Raw genomic sequence first — 21,814 nt, forward strand, 5'->3', positions numbered from 1 at the left:
ATCTCTCCCTGTCTTACCACTCCACTGTGGACTTAGAAATCGCCACTCAGACTCATACACACGGCTTAGTTTCATTATTATAAATCAATCTGCCAAGGCTTGCCATTCCCGAGAGAACTGAATTTCTGGACTTCTAACGAAGAGGGTTTGGGGCATGAAATTACCACCTTAAGGCTTCCAAGATGTATATCACAAACTGTTTAGCAGAAAATTCTCCCCGGAAAATTCTGATTCCACGTCTCTAATCCAGTATCTCATGGCTTCTAAGACTGGCCTAACTGAGTTATCTGTCTACACCTGCTAATACAATAAAAGCTAAGAAACTGCTGTGAATCTCTGTGGTAATGAAACATAAAGCCCACATTGTAACAAATAAGGGACCTGATTTTTAAAAAGGGAGTATTGTAATCTATTTCAAGATAACTCAAAAACCCTAGAAAAATCTGAGGTCAGTTAAAGGATATGCAAAACTTGAGACTACTGATCAGAGCCTTCCCCAATAACGTATTATTTTCCATATTGACGCAACTCCTTGGGTCGTGTGAGAGAATGAGAACATGGCTATTCTTAAACCTAGTAATTTTCTTTTATCGTCGCAACTTCAATCACGGATGTAAATGAAAATTTCTGCTCACTCTGCTCCTTTTCTGCTTGAATGAATTTTATAATGAAAACGTCTGTGCCCTTCCAACAGAGCACGAGCATCATTCAAATTTTACACGCCGGGCAAAGAGCGAATGCATTTTGTAGCTGCAGAATCATTTAAAGGTGCGCCCATACAAGCTACGGCACATTTACACATGCCGTGGTTTAAAATTCTCTCAAGCAAAAGCAAAGGCGCCAGAGGTAGGTGCATTCAGGCTTCAAACGTTCTCAGCCTAGTTCTCAGCCTAGTTCCTCCCGGCTCTGCACAGCCGGCCCCGCCCTCCCGTCCTGGCCCCTTGTCAACCAGAAAGTGGTGAAACTGTGCCAAAGCCATTTCCATGACCCAAATGGTCTTCCAGGTCAACAATCTAAAGTCACATGAAAACTTCATCTTCAGCTGACCTCTCCAGGGAGCAAATATTTTGAAGAGGAAGCATTTCAGGCATGCGGGAGCTCAGCCTTTAAATCAAACTAGATCTTTAAGTAGTTTTTCAAAGGAAGGCCCTAAGCTCTCATTTAGCCTTCACATTTATAAATGAGGAATCTGAGTATGATTAGGGCTGATAATGACACGGGGTGATTAATTTTAGGGTACCTCTCATTCCAAATATTACAGTTTCTGTCTTTCACTTAAAATTATAAACATGACTGAAAGTTAGATTAGACGAAAGTTATACTTAGAGTCTCAGTTGTTTTAACCCGGAAATGTTGTGGTTTTAGAAAAAAGCTGAGGACAGACCTTTGACTTGGGGTAAGAACACTAGTTATCCGAACCTTCTAAGAAAAGTGTAAGTTGATTTGCCATTTCATGGGCAAAAGCACATTTTCTTTTTTTAAGTTTATTTATTTTGAGAGAGAGAGCAGGGGAAAGGCAGAGAAGAGAGGGGAGAGAGAGAATCCCAAGTGGGGTCTGTGGTAACATGTGGGGCTCGATCTCACAAACCATGAGATCATGGCCTGAACTGAAATCAAGAGTCGGACGCTTAACTGACTGAGCCACCCAGGTGCCCCAGAAGTAGACTTTCTAATAATGCATAAGGCTAACAGGACACAGGATCTCCATCACCTAAGTTAAAAGCAACACATTTTATGGTTTAATGCAGTATTTATTCATGACTGTCTCTCTCCCAGTCAAAAGAAACAAAAGGTCAGTCCCCTCTCTTGGCCTGACACCCTTCCCACTCATGCCACTCATGACGTGATAATTCTAGATGTTTCATTTTTTGGTTGATGTTCAAACCGTCTGGATAGCTGGCTATTTACCTAAATCCATACAAGAGGTGAATTTAAAACCATATATAGGAGGCTCCCTTTTTTGAAAAACAGAGGTAATGCCATGAGAAGCCAACAATCCCACTGAGTACAAAAGACATCCCTGATAACAGTTCTCACGTACAAGTGAACATTCATTAACTGCAACAATAAATCCTTAGGTAACTTTACTCATCTGGGCAGCTGTTGAATTGCCATTCTTACATTAGGGCAGTTTTCCAAAAACGTTTTGCCTTCAGAAGAAATTAATTCTCTTCTTTCCAAGTTACACTTTTAGTACAAATGTAACATTTCCTCACAGTGGAAGATGCTAATTCCAACACTGAGATCACATCTATATATGTGTGTGTATATATATATATATAAAGCAAGAAATCTTATTTAAGTTAAAGTATCTAAAAATGCTTTTTGAAATATAAGAAAGAATTTTGCTTACCATGTTTAGCTTCATTTCTTTTTTTTTTTTTGAGGTTCAGCCTGTCATCCATTTCTTTATTTCTATAATTGTATCCTCATCTCTTTAAAAATATATGTGAAAAGTGAATATATAAGTACTCCCTAGGGATTTAAACTTGATTCATTTTATTCTTGCTACTAGTCGTCACTGACGGGCAGAAAACTCAAAACATGACAGATTGCCCAGTGTGAGGTGTATTTCTGTATCAATATTAGAGTTTCTACATTAACCTCATTCAAATCCAATTAATTCTTCTGCGTGAAATCAAGGGTCCAGGAGACTTTTAATAGAAGCTGAAAACAATCCAACCCTTTGCCTCAAACAGATTTTGTATCCCAAATGGTACAATAAACCAACAGAGAAAAATGGAATAGGCATAGCCCATGCTCCTGTGTTCTTTGTTTAATCTGAGAAGGCCACATTTACCATTTGTTGATTATAGTTATGGAAACTCACATAACCATGGATTAATAGCTCGAGAATCATCAAGCCAGCCCTTTGGAAGCCACTGCACTGACTGGGGCTTCCTAGGAAGTTATGTGTATTGCGAGAAAATGAACCACCCGGGAGGACTCCTATGCAACACCGGTATTGAGGATGTTCGAAGGGGGCTACAGAAAAATGAGCCGGAGAAGGAGAAGGAGAGTCAGCAGAGAGATAAGCAGAAGCAGCAGCATAATAATGGTGCGGGGAGAAGGCACTGGGCCACAGAGTTAGAGACCACTGGGAGGTGAAAGAGGACAGAGAGGCGTCTGAAGGACCTGATGGGAAAGGCAGCAGAGGGCTCATCCCAGGGAGCTGAAGGGAGGGATGCCTGGAACAGCTGCCTGTGGAGGGAGCCGGAGGTTAGGAAGATCAAACAGGAAAGGCTGACCACCATGTCAAGTCAAGAAGCACAGCTGTGAGCGAGCAGAGCTCAGTGAACGCGCACGGATCGGTGGAGGTTAAAGACGTGGGGCCAAGTGACTAATGTGAGGGCCCAGGGGTCTCTGGGGAACAGGGAAATACCAGGAGGTTAAAAGTTACTGACATATGAAGTGCAGTGAAGGGTCTACTGACTAAAGGTACTTAAAGTCAAAGATCATAGACAACACAGTTAAAATTTACTGAAGAAAATACGTGCATTGGTTCCCATGAATTTAGACTCAATCGGGAATTCTAAGAACTTAAATTGAGAACAAAAGTGGAAGAAGAGAAAAAACCTCAAATTTTAAAGACAGTAACTTCTTGGCACATTGAACATGAGCTTCATGTATTAAATATGCTTTAGAGAATACAGAATATCATAGCCCCTGATATGATAATTCTACGTTCTCAATAAAGCAAAAACAGAGAACCACATGACCCAATCATTAGAAAATAGCAATCCTGAACTGATAAAGACACCCCACAATAAAGAAGGGGGCCTTCCTCAGTGACGGCCACACCGTTAGGTTATAAACACAAACAAGGTCACATGCCACATTCTTAGCAAAGTAGTTCATATCGAAGGGTAAGGTTTAGGGGAAATTTGAGCTGGGTGACACATTCTTGAAAATGCATGAACCTAATCAACAAACCAACAGGATGGCCCCAAATTTTAATGTCATAAAAAGGTATAAGTACTCCCCCTTGAGAGGTTTACATCTACACATCAAGCACCTGCTAAACACCACATACATCCCATCATTTAATAAAAGCATTTAAACACGATAGGAATTAATGGTCAGCATTCATTAACATTACTCTCTTTTCTTGGAATTCTAAATAAAATAAGATTTTATTTATTTTGAGGGAGAGAGAGAGAAAGACAGCACGAGCAGGGGAGGGGCAGAGACAGAGGGAGAGAGAGAGAGACTCTTTAGCAGGCTCCACACTGTCGCAGAGAGCCCAACGTGGGGCTCAAACTCACAAATCATGAGATCATGACCCAAGCTGAAATCAAGAGTTGGATGTTCAACCGACTGAGCCACACAGGTGCCCCTACGACCCTAACTCTTAAGGTACAACATGAAAATCCAAAAGAAGTTTCTAAACTCCATTACCATTATAAATGGTATTCAAAAGTGATTTTCTGCTAAAACGATCCTTTACCCTTTACTCTCAAGAAGCTTCTATCCTTTGCTCCAGGGCACTCTATCACCATCGCCGTCTCCCTAACTCCTATTCTTAAACCAATCCTTCATCCTAATACTTAACCAAAAAAAAGTTCACATTAATCCGGTCATGAAGTGGATGCTTACTAGGCCTGGAAATTTGTGGGTGGGTGGGGGGGAAACTTCCAGGGAAGAAGAGGCTGGTTTTGATCATCTTTGAGTCTGGTCCCTGAACAAACCCCTGTTGCTAAACTAGAGAGGATCAGTGTGTTTCCAGAGTAAAGACTATCACAAATACAAACCTCTGTAACATCCCACGTCGTTAATGCCCTAAATTCTATAAAATAGGTATAAAGGTAATTTTATCTACGTACAGTCATAAATTAGAGCCAAGGAGAAGCACACATCTTATGAGGTCGATATATACCCCACAACAAGCTCAGCTATCAAATCAGAGGTTAGTTTTTTCCACTTAAAAGTTAGACAGCTAGAGGCGCCTGGGTGGCTCAGTCAGTTAGCATCCGACTTCAGCTCGGGTCATGATCTCACAGTTCGTGGGTTCGAGCCCCGTGTCGGGCTCTGTGCTGACAGCTCAGAGCCTGGAGCCTGCCTCAGTTTCTGTGTCTCCCTCTCTCTCTCTCTGCTCACCCCCTGCTCACGCTCTGTCTCTATCTCTTAAAAATAAATACGCATTAACAAAATTTATAAAAATTTCCTTCATATTTTCATAGAATTAAAGAGCATATATTTTATTAAAGCAACTACAAGATTTGCAAGACATTCGGCCAAGAATCGGTTCCCAGAAAACCCACAAATGAATGCAAAGTATTTACCATGATGTTTATCAATGCACCCTTTATAATAGCCACCACTACAAAGTAAACAATTAAATGACCCAAAGTAAGGAATAAAATACATTGTAGTGTCCAGCATAATGTTAGTTTAAAAGCTGTGCTTTCCAAGATAATTTCATTTCATGCATGAAGTATTATAAAAATGCTAGTGAAACAAAGGTCACAAAATAGGAAACAAGAATCACGTAACTGTTAGAGGTGCCTGGGTGGCTGGCTCGGTCGGTTAAGCACCTGACTCTTGATGGTGGCTCAGGTCGTGATCTCACAGTTGTGAGATTGGGCCCCGCATCGGGGTCTGCACTGAGCAGGGCCTGCTTGGGATTCTTTCTCTCCCTCTCTCTCTGCCCTTCCCCCGTGTGCACGCACACTTTCTCTTTCTCTCTCTCTCTCTCTCTCTCTCTGTCAAAATAAGTAAATAAAGTTAAAAAAATACCCATAACTGCTAAAAATACTGAAAGCAAAATATAAGCAGAAAATACAGAGTGAAAGGAAGCTGTTATTCCTTGGTAGTGGCTGCATTCTTTAAACTTGGTATGATGACCAGGTATTACTTTTGTAATCAGAGAAGTTTGAGTACACGCTTATAATTCTAGCACGTACTGCGAAGGACAATGCCCATTAACCTTACGCCATGTACTTTTCAACGCATTACTGAGAAGCATGGGAACAGTGCTATTTTAAATAAATAAACGGAGGTTTCTTTTCTATGCCTGTCATTAGGGACCTGCATCGATAAATTCTGTGTTTTAATAAAGCACTCACAACACAGCACCCCCACAAGCCATAACAGGAGACTTTCAAAGATTGTTGTTTTTCTTTATGTAATTAATGTTAATGACTTCTGAATATTATCTTCAGTTAAAAAAAAAAGGCAAAATTAAGGATTTAACTAAGCAAATCATTCATGTTATCCTAGCTCTCATCCCAGACAAAACACAAGTTGTTAAAAGTCCCAGAAAGAAGCCATCATAGCAGATACAATAATTAAAACAAGAAGATGAAACTGAATTAGAATTGGAGCCAAAAAAGACTAATTTTTTTTTTCAAAATTGGATTTATTTAAAAATTTTTTTTTAACGTTTATTTATTTTGAGACAGAGAGAGACAGAGCATGAACAGGGGAGGGTCACAGAGAGAGGGAGACACAGAATCTGAAACACGCTCCAGGCTCTGAGCTGTCATCACAGAGCCTGATGCGGGGCTCGAGCTCATGGAGTGCAAGATCATGACCTGAGCCTAAGTCGGACGCTTAACCGACGGAGCCACCCAGGTGCCCCAAAATTGGATTTATTTTTAAAGTATCAATCTTTTCTACTTTAGAAAGCAAATCCATCTGGGGCCAATATAATTATGGCGAATGGGGAGCCGGCAGAGGGAGATAACCTAACCAGAAGGAAATCATTTGCATCACTTCTCCTACTTAATGAAATGTCCTTTCCAACACGAAGGAATCTATAGGGAAAACGTAGTTTCTTCCCATTCAACAATCCTCCCTGGAACAAATGTAGCTCCCATATACAAATTTGGGGAGAAAACAAGCACAAAACAAGATCAAGGACATTTCTGAAGAATTAGTAATGATGAATGCTGCTTGTACGTAGCTAAAGAATGGAGACATTTTCTTTTACTTTGGCAGTATGCTGTGTTTAAAACTAAAATATTTTCCCATAAGAAGTTATTACTACTGTATAAAGCTTGAAAAGCACAACAACCAGCAGATATAACGATTATTCCGTGTGCTCTTTCAAGCTTTTTGACTTCTTTTCCTTTAAAAAAAATTTTTTTTTAATGTTTATTTATTTTTGAGAGAGACAGACAGAGCATGAGCAGGGGAGGGGCAGAGAGAGAGGGAGACACAGAATCGGAAGCAGGCTCCAGGCTCTGAGCTGTCAGCACAGAGCCTGACGTAGGGCTCGAACTCATGAACTCTAAGAGGTCAGGTCATGACCTGAGCCAAAGCTGGACACTTAACCGAGTGAGGCACCCAAGTGCCCCTTGAGTTCTTTTTCAACTCTCACTCCCCGTTGATGGATATGACATTTTATGTATGATTTCAGATGTTTTTCTGATAAAATTCACCTATTATAGAAATTAACAGGAAAAAAAAAAAAACTTCAAAAAAATCACAATCACCCGTAATCCCATTGGTTGTAGATAAACACTGCTAAGATTTCTTTTCCACTCATGTTTTCTTTTACATAGTTGCGAATCAGCCTGGACATAGTGGTCCTGAAGTGTGACTAACTTGGAATATTCAAAGGTCTCACGTGAAAGACCACATAAGAAAGAAGTCTGATAGCTCAGTGATATCAGACTGAACACTCAAGGAGCAGTGAGTGATCAGCCTTCCCTGATGAAGAGAAGTCCAGGGATTCTGGCCATTCTTTGTGATAGCATGATGCAGACAGTTCTTAAAAACGCAGGATATTCGGGCCGCCTGGATGGTGCAGTTGGTTAAGCGTCCGACTCTTGATCTAGGCTCAGGTCATGATCCTACGTTTTTTTTGAGTCCGAGCCAGGCATGGGGCGCTGTACTGACAGTGCAGTGCCTGCTTGGGATTCTTTCTCTCCTTTCCTCTGGCCCTCCCCAGCTTGTTCTCTGTCTCTCTCTGTCTCTGTCTCTCTCTCTCTCTCAAAATTCATCAATAAACTTAAAAATATATAAATAAATAAAATAAATTAAAAAAAAAAACCCATAGGATATTCAAGAATTTCTATCCCTCTTGTGTGTAAAAGCCGGGCTCATCAAGCACCACTCCCACGGTGTGTGCGTATATAACCCCACACACAATCTCCCCGGACTTCCTAAGCGGCTGTACTGACCGCAGAGGTCAGCGAACGCTGCAAGAACCGCCGGTTCAGAATCCCACCGGATTACTGCGCTAGGGCATCTGGGCATTTGCGAGAGCCTAGAATCTACAATAAAAACGTTCTTCCGTGCCCAGCCCCATTCTTAAAATTAGGTTAGGGGCGCCTGGGTGGCGCAGTCGGTTAAGCGTCCGACTTCAGCCAGGTCACGATCTCGCGGTCCGGGAGTTCGAGCCCCGCGTCGGGCTCTGGGCTGATGGCTCGGAGCCTGGAGCCTGTATCCGATTCTGTGTCTCCCTCTCTCTCTGCCCCTCCCCCGTTCATGCTCTGTCTCTCTCTGTCCCAAAAATAAATAAACATTGAAAAAAAAAATTTTTTTTTTTAAAATTAGGTTAAGTCTCGTGCAACCTTCCTGGATATTGTTCTGCTATGTGATGGGACTCAAGAGTAGCTGTTGTTCAGCGTCAAATCCAAAAAACTACTCTGGTGCAGTATCTGTCAGAATATCCAACAACAAACTTTTCACACTACAGAGGATGAAGATAGTTGTAGACAATTCACACAAAAGTAGCCACCAAAAGACAAGGTACGACTGTCTTAAAACTCTACTGGGGCACCTGGGTGGCTCAGTCGGTTGAGCATCTGACTTCAGCTCAGGTCATGATCTCACGGTTTGTGAGTTCGAGCCCCGCGTCGGGCTCTGTGCTGACAGCTCGGAGCCTGGAGCCTGCTTCCGATTCTGTGTCTCCCTCTCTCTCTGCCCCTCCCATGCTCACACTCTGTCTCTATCTCTCTCAAAAATAAATAAGTGTTTTTTTTAAAAAAAGACACACAAAAAAACAAACTTTATTAAAGCAGAAAATTCAAAATCAATGAAGCAAGTATCTTCAGTTTCTCATCTGACCCTATCTGAATGGTTCCTGATCACTACTACTTGTATGTTTGGAGAGTCTTGAATATAAAATTAAATAGAATGACACTTAAGGTAGCAATTCTTTAATTTCTAAATTCCTTTGGGTTAAGCTACTAACCGGACTTTGCCCTCAGAGATCAGTAACTTGTCTTACGCAACCCGCTTTGCCTGTACTGGACAGAACCAAGTCCAGAGGAGCTCCGGTTTCAGCGGTAGACCTATTACACCATGAAGAGCAGTCGTTCAAGTAGAAAGGGGCTGAAGGCTTTGCAAAGAAAATACTCTCCTTGAGTAATGGTAATGATGTGCTGAATTCCGCATGAGATCATGATTAAAATGTTCATATGAGGGGCGCCTGGGTGGCCCAGTTGGTTAAGCATCCGACTTCAGCTCAGGTCATGATCTCATGGTTTGTGAGTTTGAGCCCCACTTTGGGCTCCGTGCTGACAGCTCACGGCTCCGTGCTTCAGATTCTGTGCCTCCCTTTCGCTCTGCCCCTCCCCCGTTCTCTCTCTCTCTCTCTCTCTCTCTCTCTCTCTCTCTCAAATAAATATTGACAGAAAGTTCAATAAAAATGTTCATATGATTAAGAGCGATCTTACATTCTGATTCTAGAAACACAATCAAAAGCAAAGGGTAAGATGAGAAAGCCAGCTCACCCTCAAGGGACATCACCCACTCGCTCCAAGGAAGGAAAGTGTCAACCACAACCTAATATACTCTCTCCAACTAGAGAAAGAGTGCAAGAGAGTGCCGAGCAAGTACGCCCAAGACAAATACAGGATTTGAGGAAAAACAAGCCAGTATGACACCGATCCTGCATCCGATAGAAGGGTCAGGAAGGGTGCGTGCTAGATGTAACTGGCATTTCTCTCTCAAGCTTTGTTTTGGGTTTTAATATGCTTAATGTTTGAGCCCGTTGTACTTTGTTTTCTAGGTAGCACCTTTCTGAGAATTACCTTCAGTAAAATCATCTCTTGTCTAAAGGATGTTTGCATATAGCCATAGAGTTTGCAGAGTACTTATATTAATGCTAAACACTAATTACTTGTTCAAGCAGCAAGTAATTTACAACAATGTTGCCTGTTCCTACCACAAAGTGGAAAACGTTATCAAGGAAAGATTTACTCTGTACCAGAGTCAGGATCGTTTCTTTTATGAACACAACGTGTGTTGTGACTTTAAAAAAAACTTATTTATTGCCTGCAATGCACAACTTTTCCTCAATGATCTGATTTTGTAAATCAGGTGGTTATTAGCTCCAGCACAATTTTCTGTTAATACTGTAAGGAACACTGGAGTGTGAACTGAAAGGTCGTGGGCTTTGGTCCTAATTCTGCCACAAACACCTGTGTGAGGTACAGCGAGACATCCCCGTGACTCTCAATATTTGTGCCTGAGAAGTGAGACCACTTAGGATGAGCCTTCCTACATGGGGTATAACATGTTTTCTCACAATAAAAACATCCTGACAGTTCATCACAGCATTATCATAAAATCTTTTGACTTCACATTTAGATCTGAAGACATTTCATACATCGTTTCTTCCTTTTGACAGTATTTTGTTCCCTTGGGAGTTTCAATTCCCTCTTGCCAAGGGGAGGGGCACAGAGTGGGGGTAAGGAGAGGGAAGACAATCAGTTTGGGGCCACAGGAAGTTTGGGGTCAAAGGAAATTTGCCACAACTAAGCGGCACCATGGTGGCGAACTATAATCTTACGGTCAATTCCACCGTTTAGTCAATTCTCACACTTCTGAATAGTTAAGAAGTGGGGAGATTGCAAGCAAAATGATACATGTTCACTTTGGAAACAGGTGCAGTTGCAAGTGACCTAGCAGGTGTCATCAGCAATGATGCTCATCCAAAGACCTGAGACCTGGTTCCTGGTGAGCTTATATTCTCATCGAAATATATCTGAAACATTTCACAGAATGGGTGAGAACCAAAAGAAAACAAATCATTAACAAGATCTGGCCCCCCTAAGTAACTGGTTCATGATCTACTTCTTAGCTTACACTGAATTAAACGGTCTCTTGACATAATAACTAAATGGGTTTGAAATACACAGTTCCCGGAGACAGCTGACCTCTATATTTAAACATTACTTATTTTCATCTTATTAAATTTTCAGTTCTTAACCAGTCAGACAGAAAAGGGCTAGAGCCCTTGTAAAGTATCTAAGAATAAAGAATAAGGAGGAACAGGGGAAGTCTTGAATCATCAAATGTTTAAGAATCTGGTTTTCCACACTCTGTCCATCAATTCTATTGTGAGCAGTAAATCCACCAAATAAAAACTTCATTCCAATGGCCAGTGTTTTCTATGAATGTCTCAAATTATGCACAAGCATGAACAGTAATCAGCACGTATGCTCTCATGACATTCATGTTTGATGAAGTATTAAACAGATCTCCAGAATCTTCGGCACTTATCCTAAGTTTGCTGTTGGGACTTTGTGAAAAAAAGATCCCTTTTAGTCTTTACAAGAAGTCGCTAGAATGTATATCAGTATTCGTCCAAGGTCTCCCTGTATAGACCTCTATGTCCTTGTTTATAACCATGCATAAACCACCATGTTAACCACCAGACCAAAGACTGCGGATTTCCACATTGCCTGGTTATGTAAAAATATCAACAAGGAAGAGACTAATAACCAAGTCAGATTAAATATGGAGTGTGACAGTGTTTCCAGAGGAAAAAAGTCAGACATCACATTAAACAGCTCAGTTTTTAAAATAGAAGGGGGAAGTAAAATTTGAGGCTTGTGCGAGAAGCACCCAGTTAAACCTTAGTGATCTCACTGGGTCCTCCAGTTTGACAGAAGCAGAAAAAAAAGAGTTCGCCAACTCTACTGTCCCAACTATAGCCAGGAGGAATAATCAAGTTGTCTCAGGAAAAGAGGTTTTTAAGAAATGAACAGAATGGAGGAGCTTCGCGTATCATTTTCTCTTCTATGGAGTCAGGAGACAAAACACACACGGCCCCAATTCTCCAAGTCTAGACAGTTAGCGTGCATGAGAATCACCTATGGGATTTGGTAAAATGAAAATTCCTGGGCCCCGCCCCCAGGTCTTTTCATTCAGCAGTTATGGAATCGGTCCAAGAATTTGTCATTTGAATAAACATATTAGGTAAATTCATTCTGAGGCAGGGAGTTCGGAAATATTGCTCCTGTGTTGACACCTTAATAGTCTAAAATACAGTCCAATATACAGTGGCAGAAAGAAACTGCATATTAGATTTAATTAAAACACCCTTCTTGGGCGCCTGGGTGGCTCAGTTGGTTAAGTGTCCGGCTTCGGCTCAGGTCATGATCTCCTGGTTTGTGGGTTCGAGACCCAGATTGAGCTCTGTGCTGACAGCTGAGAACCCAGAGCCCGCTTTGGAGTCTATGCCTCCCTCTCTGTCCCTGCCCCTCCCCAAATTGAGCGCGCGCACGTGTATGCACTCTCTCTCTCTAAAATAGACATTAAACAAACAAACAACCTCCTTCTTTTTCACCCCCAAAGTCCAAAACAATCCGCGGCAGTTACGCGGCCGGCCAGCTCACCTAAGCAGCGGTAGGGAATCACAATGCGGGCGTGGGTCTTGCATTGCTTGTGGCCCCTCTTGCACCAATTCTGGATGGTCACTGGTTGGTTGGCTTCCACCACGTTGGTGATCTGCAGTTCAGGGTAGACCTGGGGGAGCACACAAGAAGGACAAACTGTGAAGCAGACAAACCGTGAAACTGTGTGCACACACCCGATCCATGGTTGCTGTTCGAAGGCACCGCGATCTCCGGCGTTCGCACAAGCCTTGAACATTCAGGGTAGAGAAAAAGATGTAAGTGACAAGAACCTAATCGTTCCATTCAAAATATCAAATGAGGTGACTTTTATAAAATCTTCCTGCACCCATTCGGGCTTAAGATACTTTCTTTTCCCCCCAGGGGAGATAAAACAGAAACAGAAGGGGACCCTCTAATAAGTACAGGGTTATTTTAATGCAAAATACACTGGTATGAGAATGATATTCTGTAATGCCCTAAATAAATGTTACAGTAGAGGGGCGCCTGGGTGGCTCAGTCCGTTGAGCGGCCGACTTCGGCTCAGGTCATGATCTCACAGTTCTGGAGTTCAAGTCCCACATTGGGCCCTCTGCTATCAGTGCACAGCCCGCTTCAAATCCTCTGTCCCCTTCTCTCTCTGCCCCTCCTCTGGGCTTGCTCACTCTCTCTCAAAAATAAACATTAAAAAAAAAAATGTTACAGTAGATACCTCTGGGAATATTACCATTACTTAAATTCAACCCACCCCTATTTTGTTAATTAAGCAAACATTTTACATACAGGATTTGACACATAGCAAGCTTTCCATATAAAAACCCTTCTCTTTATTCAATGTAATTTTATATAAAAATAATTAATCAAACAGTTATCATGGGTGTCATTTAGATAAAGAATCGCATTCAGGAATCTCTTCCCTTGAGAACTAACTACAGCCCTTCGGTTTGATCACTGATCTCTGTAATCATGGTGTTTCCTGAGCACTTGGAATAAAATGTGAAAACTTGGTCAACTGTATGTGTGAAATACCAGATCACTTCTATTAATAATAGAGTGGAGACTTGAAAAGACTAGAATAGACTAGAATAGAGTAGAGACTTGAAAAGTAGAGACTTGAAAAGTAGAGACTTGAAAGAAAAAAAAACCCATAAAAATGTATTTCCCAAATAGGCTTTCCCTTGCATGAATCTTGTACTTCTCCAGGGTTGCTAATGTCCTAAAGACAATAAAGAGAGAAAAGCCTAAGACAACTGAGGTGATCAGCAAACGAATGCTTATAATGATGGGCTGTGAAATCTAAACTGGGAATATGAAGGTGGGATACTGTGGTAGGATTCCTTCCCTAAGGAAAGAAAAAAAGAAAAAAAAAAGAAAAAAAGGAAAAACAACAACCTCAAGGCAACCTGGCTATAGGCTTAGTGACAACATCCCTCATGACCTTGTAACGCGAAATCACTTAATCAGACCACATGTTTGTGTGTTACCATATATGGGAGACGAAGAAGTAGACAAATATAGAAGAAACTACACCACGTGGCGTTTGGGGGGCTCCGTTCTTCGGGTACGACCCCAACTAAACCATGCCGATAGGAATAAAGTTGCTTCCTGGAAAGACAAGCCTCCGGGTCACGACTCTCTGTGCGAGAATCCCGCTACTATACCTGCTCCAAAGGCTGTAGTATCAGGGAGTCCCGGTGCGGGCTACAGAATTTTGGCATAAAGGTACCGAAGCAAGTGCACCGCACTTGTGGTTGGAATTGGTACTTGCAACATCAGAGCGCTGAAATTACGACTTGGGAGGAGTGACGTTATGAGTAATTTCAAAGAGTACAATCCGGCCATGGGAGGGAATGGCTGGTGGCAAGATCACTGGCAGAATGAAAGATCAAGGAACTGGGGACACTGGAATCGCGGAAGGGCCGTCGAGGTTGACGTGGTTTGGGTGACAGAAAGCCAAGAACTAAACCCTTCGAAGACTGGGGGGGGGGGGGGGGGGATGCCACTGAAGCAACCAGAGGACTCCAACAGAACAGAAAGGTAATCTAGGTCGCACGCATGCGCCTTATGTGTGGGGCAGGGGGGCGTTCACGGGGAAGAGGGGAAACATGGTTCAGAAGTGAAAACGAGGAGGAAGGAGAGGAAGGAGGCCATCCCCCTCTGTAGGCACAGCGCTAGGAGGGCTGTGCGGGAAGAACCTCTACCAGGGGGAGCAGTGCTTGTGGGGGAGAACCAGGTTTCCAAGCAAGAAGATAACACCCGCAGCGTGGGCTATGGGTATGGGGAGTTTCGCTTTTGATTGTCAGTGACGTTCGGAAAGAACCTGCCACGATCCTATCTTCGTTTGAACTTGTTATTTTGTTCACGGTGGGCTTTTGGGATTAATTTTGATTTTTAAAATACTGCGTTAAAATATTATCTGGTTCCTGAGTGCCTCACTCACCGCACTCTAGTCCCAGCCCCGAGATAAAGCAGTCAAAAAATAAATAAGTAAAGGAACAAGAACAGATTAAAAAAAACGTGGTACATCCAGACAACGCGTTATCCAGCGTCAAACAGAAACGAACTACCAAGCCACGAGAAGACCTGGAGGAGCCTTAGTGCATATTACGAAGGGAAAGAAGTCAATCTGAAAATGCTCCATACTGTAGGATTCCAACTATAGACATTCTGGAAAAGGCAAAGCCATGGAGACAGTAAAAAAGATTAGTGGTAACCAGGAGTCAGGGAAAGGGAAGGCGGATTTTTAGGGCTGTGAAATTATTCTATACGATACTATAATAGTGAGTATGTGTCATAATACATTTGTCCAAACCTATAGAATGTACAAGACCAAGAGCTAACCCTAACGTAAACCCTGGGCTCTGGGTGATTACGATGTCGGGGTAAATTCATCAACTGGAAGAAATGTACCACTGGTGGGGGGGTGTGGATGATGGGATGATGAAGAGGGGGGACAGGGGACACATAAGAAATCCCTGGGCCACCTTCTCAATTTTGCCGTGAACCTGAAACTACTCTAAAATATAAAGTGTATTTTTTAAACAATTAAAAAGGGGCGCCTGGGTGGCTCCGTCGATTCAGCATCCGACTTCAGCTCAGGTCATGATCTCACAGTTCATGGGTTCAAGCCCCAGGTCGGGCTCTGCTCTGACAGCTCAGAGCCTGGAGCCTGCTTTGGATTGTCTCCCTCTCTCTCTGCCCTTCTCCCACTCACACTCATGTTTCTCTCTCAAAAATAAATAAACATTAAAAAAAAAAAAACCCAATAAGGCACTGATCTGTGTAGTGTGGGGCACACTGATAGAGGTATGTGCTATGAGAACACGCACAAAAAAGGGGATCTAAATCAGAATCCTGGGGTGGGTACCGAGGAAGTTACTTTTCAAAAACACTGCCAGTAATTCAGCTCCAAATGGAAACAGCCACCTTCCCTTTATTTTATTTTGTTCTTAAGTACCTTAACACCTCGATGCATGCATTTCAGTCACAGATAATGCTCAACCTGAAAATGCCACTAAAAATTTAATATCTCCATGGCTTTCTTCCATACAATGAAGGGTAAAGTGGCTCTTTGTACAGGAATGTAATTCTCCCACCACTCTTCCTTGTTTATTAGGTCACAAAAGTACAGCACTCATGAGTCATAAACTCTATGACACTAGAGAGTTTGCCCTGAGGGACATGATTTTATGCGCCTTAAAGTGTGAGTTACTACATTTTTCTTAAGGGCTTCTGGCCACTTCACAGAAATACTACCCTGCTGAGAATTTTCTCCCGAGCTTTCTGTCTGTGGCAGGCACAGATAAGTCACATTGTTTTCTTTTTAATTCCAAACCACCACCACCACCACCACCAACAACAAAACATTTGCAGGGTGCAAATTGATAAGGAGGAAAGGAAGACTCTCTCATCATGCTGCACACCATCTTCAGTTTACAATAGTAATCTCTGGGCAACAGAGCAGTAACTTACTCAGTTGGTAATTGTCCAGCAGACAGAGTTGCATACTGACAAAATAAAATCAGCGAAGACAAGGCTTCTCCCCAAGATCACTACTAGAGCTTCAGAAAGTGATAAACACAGAATTTACTTCCAGTTCCGACCATGCAACATAGGACATATGTGTTACTTCCTGTGCTTCAACTTCTCTCTCCAGAATGCCGACAATGAACGTGTTAATATGCAAGCGGATGACGAGATGAGAAACCTTGAACTGCATGAATTCCACACACAGTCTGCAGAAGTAAGTTCAACCTGAATCACCTATTTTTCAGAGACAAGGAGTTACGAATTTGGATCTGCCAATAGTAAAAATTTGCTGTTCTGAAATCAACAGGTTTTTATTTTATTTTATCTTATTTTATCTTATTTTATTTTATTTATTTGTTATTGCTTTGTTTGTAAATGTTTATTTATTTGAGAGAGAGAGACAGCACGATTGACGGAGGGGTAGAGACAGAGAGAGAGGGACAGAGAGACAGAGAGAGAGAGAGAGAGAGAGAGAGAGAGAGAGGGAGAGAATCCCAAGCAGGCTCCATGCTCATTGCAGAGCCCAATGCAGGGCTTGAACTCACAACCACAAGATCACAACCTGAGCCAATATCAAGAGTCAGAGCCCCCCCCCCCCCCGCACCCCAAAATCAGGAGGTTTATTTTGAAAGAGGGAGAAACATCAACAAGACAGGTAACAAAATTTCTTTGGAAGCACACAGGAAGCCCCAGGAAGTCCAAGCAATTACCACATGCCACACAAGCCCCCACTCAGAAAACAAAAACAAAACAATACAATGAAAAAAAATGTAACAGCTTCTGACCAAAAAATTCAAGTACTAGACACCTAGTTTTTTATTAAGCAGCTCCAGCAGGTGCCCAGAGATAACCATTTTATACTGAAAAAGCCAGCATAGCTCACAGGTTTAGGCAAGAATAAAAACTAAAGTAATTAGACACACAAATGTATTCGTGGCTAGTTAAGTCCCTGACTTTACACCGTAATTAATTATAAGCATCGGTTCAATGTTCCATATTTTCTTTGTGGCATCTCAAACCTTAACATAAAAGAAATAAAGGTATCTGAGTTCCTCTGCAAGTTTCCAACACATGCAATGCATGTGCTAACACAACAAGCATTACTAATGTGCTTCTGCAGGATTAGCAAATGAACTTTTTATGTAGCTCCCTTCATTTCTTTAAAAAAATTTTTTTTTCTTATTTTAGAGAGAGAGTGTGTGTGTGTGTGAGCGAGGGAGTGGGGAGAGAGAGACAGAGAGGGACAGAGAGGGAGAGAGAATCTTAATCAGGCTCCCTGGTCAGTGTGGAGCTCGATGTGGGGCTCGATGACCCATGACCTGGGTATCATGACCTGAACCGAAATCAAGAGTCGGACGCTCAATCGACTAAGCAGGTGCCCTGGCCCCCTTCTTTTCTAAAATGCTTCCTGTTGTTCCCAAATAGGAGCAACCATTTTCCTGATTAATAAAAACATTTAGGTGACCAGAGCTACATTAATCAATTTTTTTTTAATTTTTTTTTCAACGTTTATTTATTTTTGGGACAGAGAGAGACAGAGCATGAATGGGGGAGGGGCAGAGAGAGAGGGAGACACAGAATCGGAAACAGGCTCCAGGCTCTGAGCCATCAGCCCAGAGCCTGACGCGGGGCTCGAACTCACGGACTGCGAGATCGTGACCTGGCTGAAGTCGGACGCTTAACCGACTGTGCCACCCAGGCGCCCCCATTACTCAATTTTTAAAGCAGAAGCAAATCTAGACCTGTGTCAGTTACTGGCGAAGGAAACTGTCCTCCGTGCCTCCAAATCTTCCTAAATGACAGCTGCCCAGAACAATCGCTGTACAAATACGCACAGTATGCTCTAAACACATTCCTACATAAGACCCTTTCACCATACTGCAGATGCCCAAGTCTGTTAGGGTTCCCCCACGGCGACAAACTTCCCCCACTCGCAGTGTAATGCAATGTTAATCCCTCTCTCCCACTTCAGGAATGCTTTATGGTATTTATCACAGTGTGCCTCTCCTTTCTGTTAAATACATATGTATACCGCCTTCCCAGGGCAAAAGCACTTTCCTGAAGGGCAGGAAACACAATATGGCGTCCCGTAGCCTCCCTCCGGTTCTCCATGTTCATTACCTTTGGTTTAAGGCTCTGGGGAGGCTGCCCACCCCCTCCCGCTCTCTGCGGTGCTCCAGCCCGCAGCCTTCTGAAGGAGTCCTCATTAGTGGCCGTGTTGTAACTCTGTGGCTCTGTCCCTGTAGCTAATGAGAATCCCAGGAAGGCAAACTGTAAATCGTATTCTCTTCCTCCAGAGCTCTGAATGAACACCTATGAGGTCTGGCTACATAGGGGACCACCCCTGGCTGGCAGGCAGGCCAGATGAATCATCGTCAGAGACGGTGCACATCTCAAGACCTGCGAGCGAAGGAGAATAAGGCATCTGGAAGCAGCAGCGGGCTGCGGGATGAAGCAGGAAGATGTGCGCGCAGGGAGAGAGCTGAGCGAGGCAGGCACACGAGGCGGAGACAGACGGACAAGACAGAGGGGCAGACAGGGGCTGCCAGTTACCCACAACTCCAAGAACGCACGGCATACCTCTAACTCCAGGGGCCCCTCCTACAAGCCCCCATTTTTAAACATAAGCTCCTCTGCTGGCTTTATTTTCCTTCCAATCGAACACACCCAAGGAAAAGGCCCAGCTCAAATGCTTGTTCACCAAAAACAGAAAACAAGAAACAAAGAAACAAACAAAAACCCCACAAAACCCTCCCTGATCCCTTCAATCTCTGAATCCAGAGCATTTTATCTGACCATTTTCATCCGATCGCTTACCACTTTCTACCTTCTGTGACACTTATGGGTCTTTCTGCCCTATGAGAATACACATTCCTCGAAGGCAGGGACAACAGGATTCATCTTTGTGTTCCCTTCACTGTGGCCAACACTGGGACAGCACAGAAAGTGCCTGACAGGTACTTAATGGATATTTACTTATACCTATTATATATAATTAACCCTGCTTAAGTTCAAAATCCATGAATTATAGGGAAATTCAGGATATTTTAAACTCCCATCAGGTATTAGCAATGTGTCTCTCAAAATAATCTCAACAGTATACTATTACAGTTGGACAATGAGCATTTGAGAAAAATAAGCATCTCAGTGCCCTCCAATATTGTTCTGCCACGTGTGATGTGACAACTTATATAAATAACAGCCTCAGATAAGAGGCAGTATGTGGGGCGCCTGTGTGGCTCAGTCGGTTAAGCGTCCGACCTCAGCCCAGGTCATGATCTCGCGGTTCGTGAGTTCGAGCCCCGTGTCAGGCTCTGTGCTGACAGCTTGGAGCCTGGAGCCTGCTTCCGACTCTGTGTCTCCCTCTCTCTCTGCCCCTCTCCAGCTCATGCTTGCACTCTGTCTCTGTCAAAAATAAATAAACTTGGGGCGCCTGGGTGGCTCAGTCGGTTAATCGTCCGACTTCGGCTCAGGTCATGATCTCGCGGTCCGTGAGTTCGAGCCCCGCTTTGGGCTCTGTGCTGACAGCTCAGAGCCTGGAGCCTGTTTCAGATTCTGTGTCTCCCTCTCTCTCTGACCCTCCCGCGTTCATGCTCTGTCTCTCTCTGTCTCAAAAATAAATAAACAAAAAAATATATATATATTATTAAAAAAAATAAACTTAAAAGAAAAGGGGCAGCACATTAATGTTAATAAATACAAAGTGAGAGAGAAGATGCACAGCAAGAATTAGAAGTCAGGCTCTTACTTAGACACTTTGGTTCCAGGAACCTGAAAAGCGGCCTACTCTCCAGGCCATAGAAATAGGTTTTGTCTTTGAAAAGCATATGTTATCAGTACATAAATTATTATTATTATTTTTTTAAAGAGACTTGAGGGGGCACCTGCGTGGCTCAGTTGGTTAAGCGTCGGACTTCAGCTCAGGTCACGATCTCGCGGTCCGTGAGTTCGAGCCCCGCGTCAGGCTCTGGGCTGACAGCTCAGAGCCTGGAACCTGCTTCAGATTCTGTGTCTCCCTCTCTCTCTGCCCCTCCCCCACTCGTGCTGTCTGTCTCTCTCAAAAATAAATAAACGTTAAAAAAAATTTAATAAAAAAATAAAAAAAAGAGTTGAAGCAATTCAAAAAACCAACAGCCAGAAGAGAAGAGTAAAAACAATCTTAGATCCACGTTAGAACGTGATATGGTAGCCTAAGTGTTTTTCCTCATTATCGAAAAATACCTTAAGACCTGGTCACCATCAGAACATTCTCATTCTACATTTTAAAAAACCTAAAGTCTCTCTCTATCAAAACTGGAAACATATTAATAATATTAATATTGATATGATTAATATATTAATCCAAAGATAAGTTAAAGAAATTTTTTTAATGTTTATTTATTTTTGACAGAGAGAGAGAGAGAGAGCGCGTGCGCGCGCATGAGCGGGGGAGGGGCAGAGAGAGAGGGAGACACAGAATCTGAAATAAGCTCCAGGCTCTTAGCTGTCTGCACAGAGGCCAACGCGGAACTCGAACTCTCGGACAGCGAGATCATGACCTGAGCCGAGGTCAGATGCTCAACCGACTGAGCCACCCAGGCGCCCCTAAAGATAACTTTTCAGTTGTCAAGAACATAAAGCGAGAAAAGACACTGATAATATATTTTTTAAAGTTTATTAAAGTATAAGATTAGAAAGTAAGAATAGTAGGAAAGCTCTCTTTATAGAGAGGGGACATTGGAAAGTGAATGCCCCGACATTGATGATATTTAAGAAGGCCAAGAACATGCTGTTACATATACAATATATAAAAATACTTCATGTATCTTTATATTATTTATTATAATATGTCATATAAGTTATTATATATCATTTACATATATATCTTATGTATATATTTTATAGTTATATATCTGACATATGTTACCAAAGCCCTGCAGAACTTTCTTCTATTTCCAACATTTAAAGCAAAGAGGGGAACTCTCCAAGTCCCTTTTGCAAACAGGCCCCCGGGACAAATGATTAATGCCGAAAGGCCTATTGACAAGACAGCTAAATTCCAAGTGATCAAGGATATTCAAGACCACAAAATCAAATGCAGCTAGGGAAAAGCTGAAAACAGAATTAACGGTCATAATAAAAAGAACTGCTACAAATTCTGAACATAAATGGCCTACTGTTCTTCTAGCCTATTAAATTTTGACATAAATTTATAACCAAATTCCCAAGGATAT

The 21,814-nt window shown here is 42.5% G+C and overlaps 1 protein-coding gene across 6 annotated transcripts in view; it reads right to left on the reverse strand.

Moving 5' to 3' along the window:
* Positions 1 to 21,814, reverse strand: part of LOC115523013 (amyloid beta precursor protein) — a 275,518-nt gene that overhangs the window by 176,419 nt on the left and 77,285 nt on the right. For all 6 annotated transcript variants that reach the window (XM_030328587.1, XM_030328585.1, XM_030328583.1 and 3 more), the window contains exon 3: positions 12,576 to 12,705. In XM_030328587.1, coding sequence (XP_030184447.1) covers positions 12,576 to 12,705 — 130 coding nt within the window. The remainder of the gene's footprint in view (positions 1 to 12,575; positions 12,706 to 21,814) is intronic.

Source organism: Lynx canadensis, chromosome C2 (assembly GCF_007474595.2).
Source record: "Lynx canadensis isolate LIC74 chromosome C2, mLynCan4.pri.v2, whole genome shotgun sequence".
Classification (NCBI taxonomy): domain Eukaryota; kingdom Metazoa; phylum Chordata; class Mammalia; order Carnivora; family Felidae; genus Lynx; species Lynx canadensis.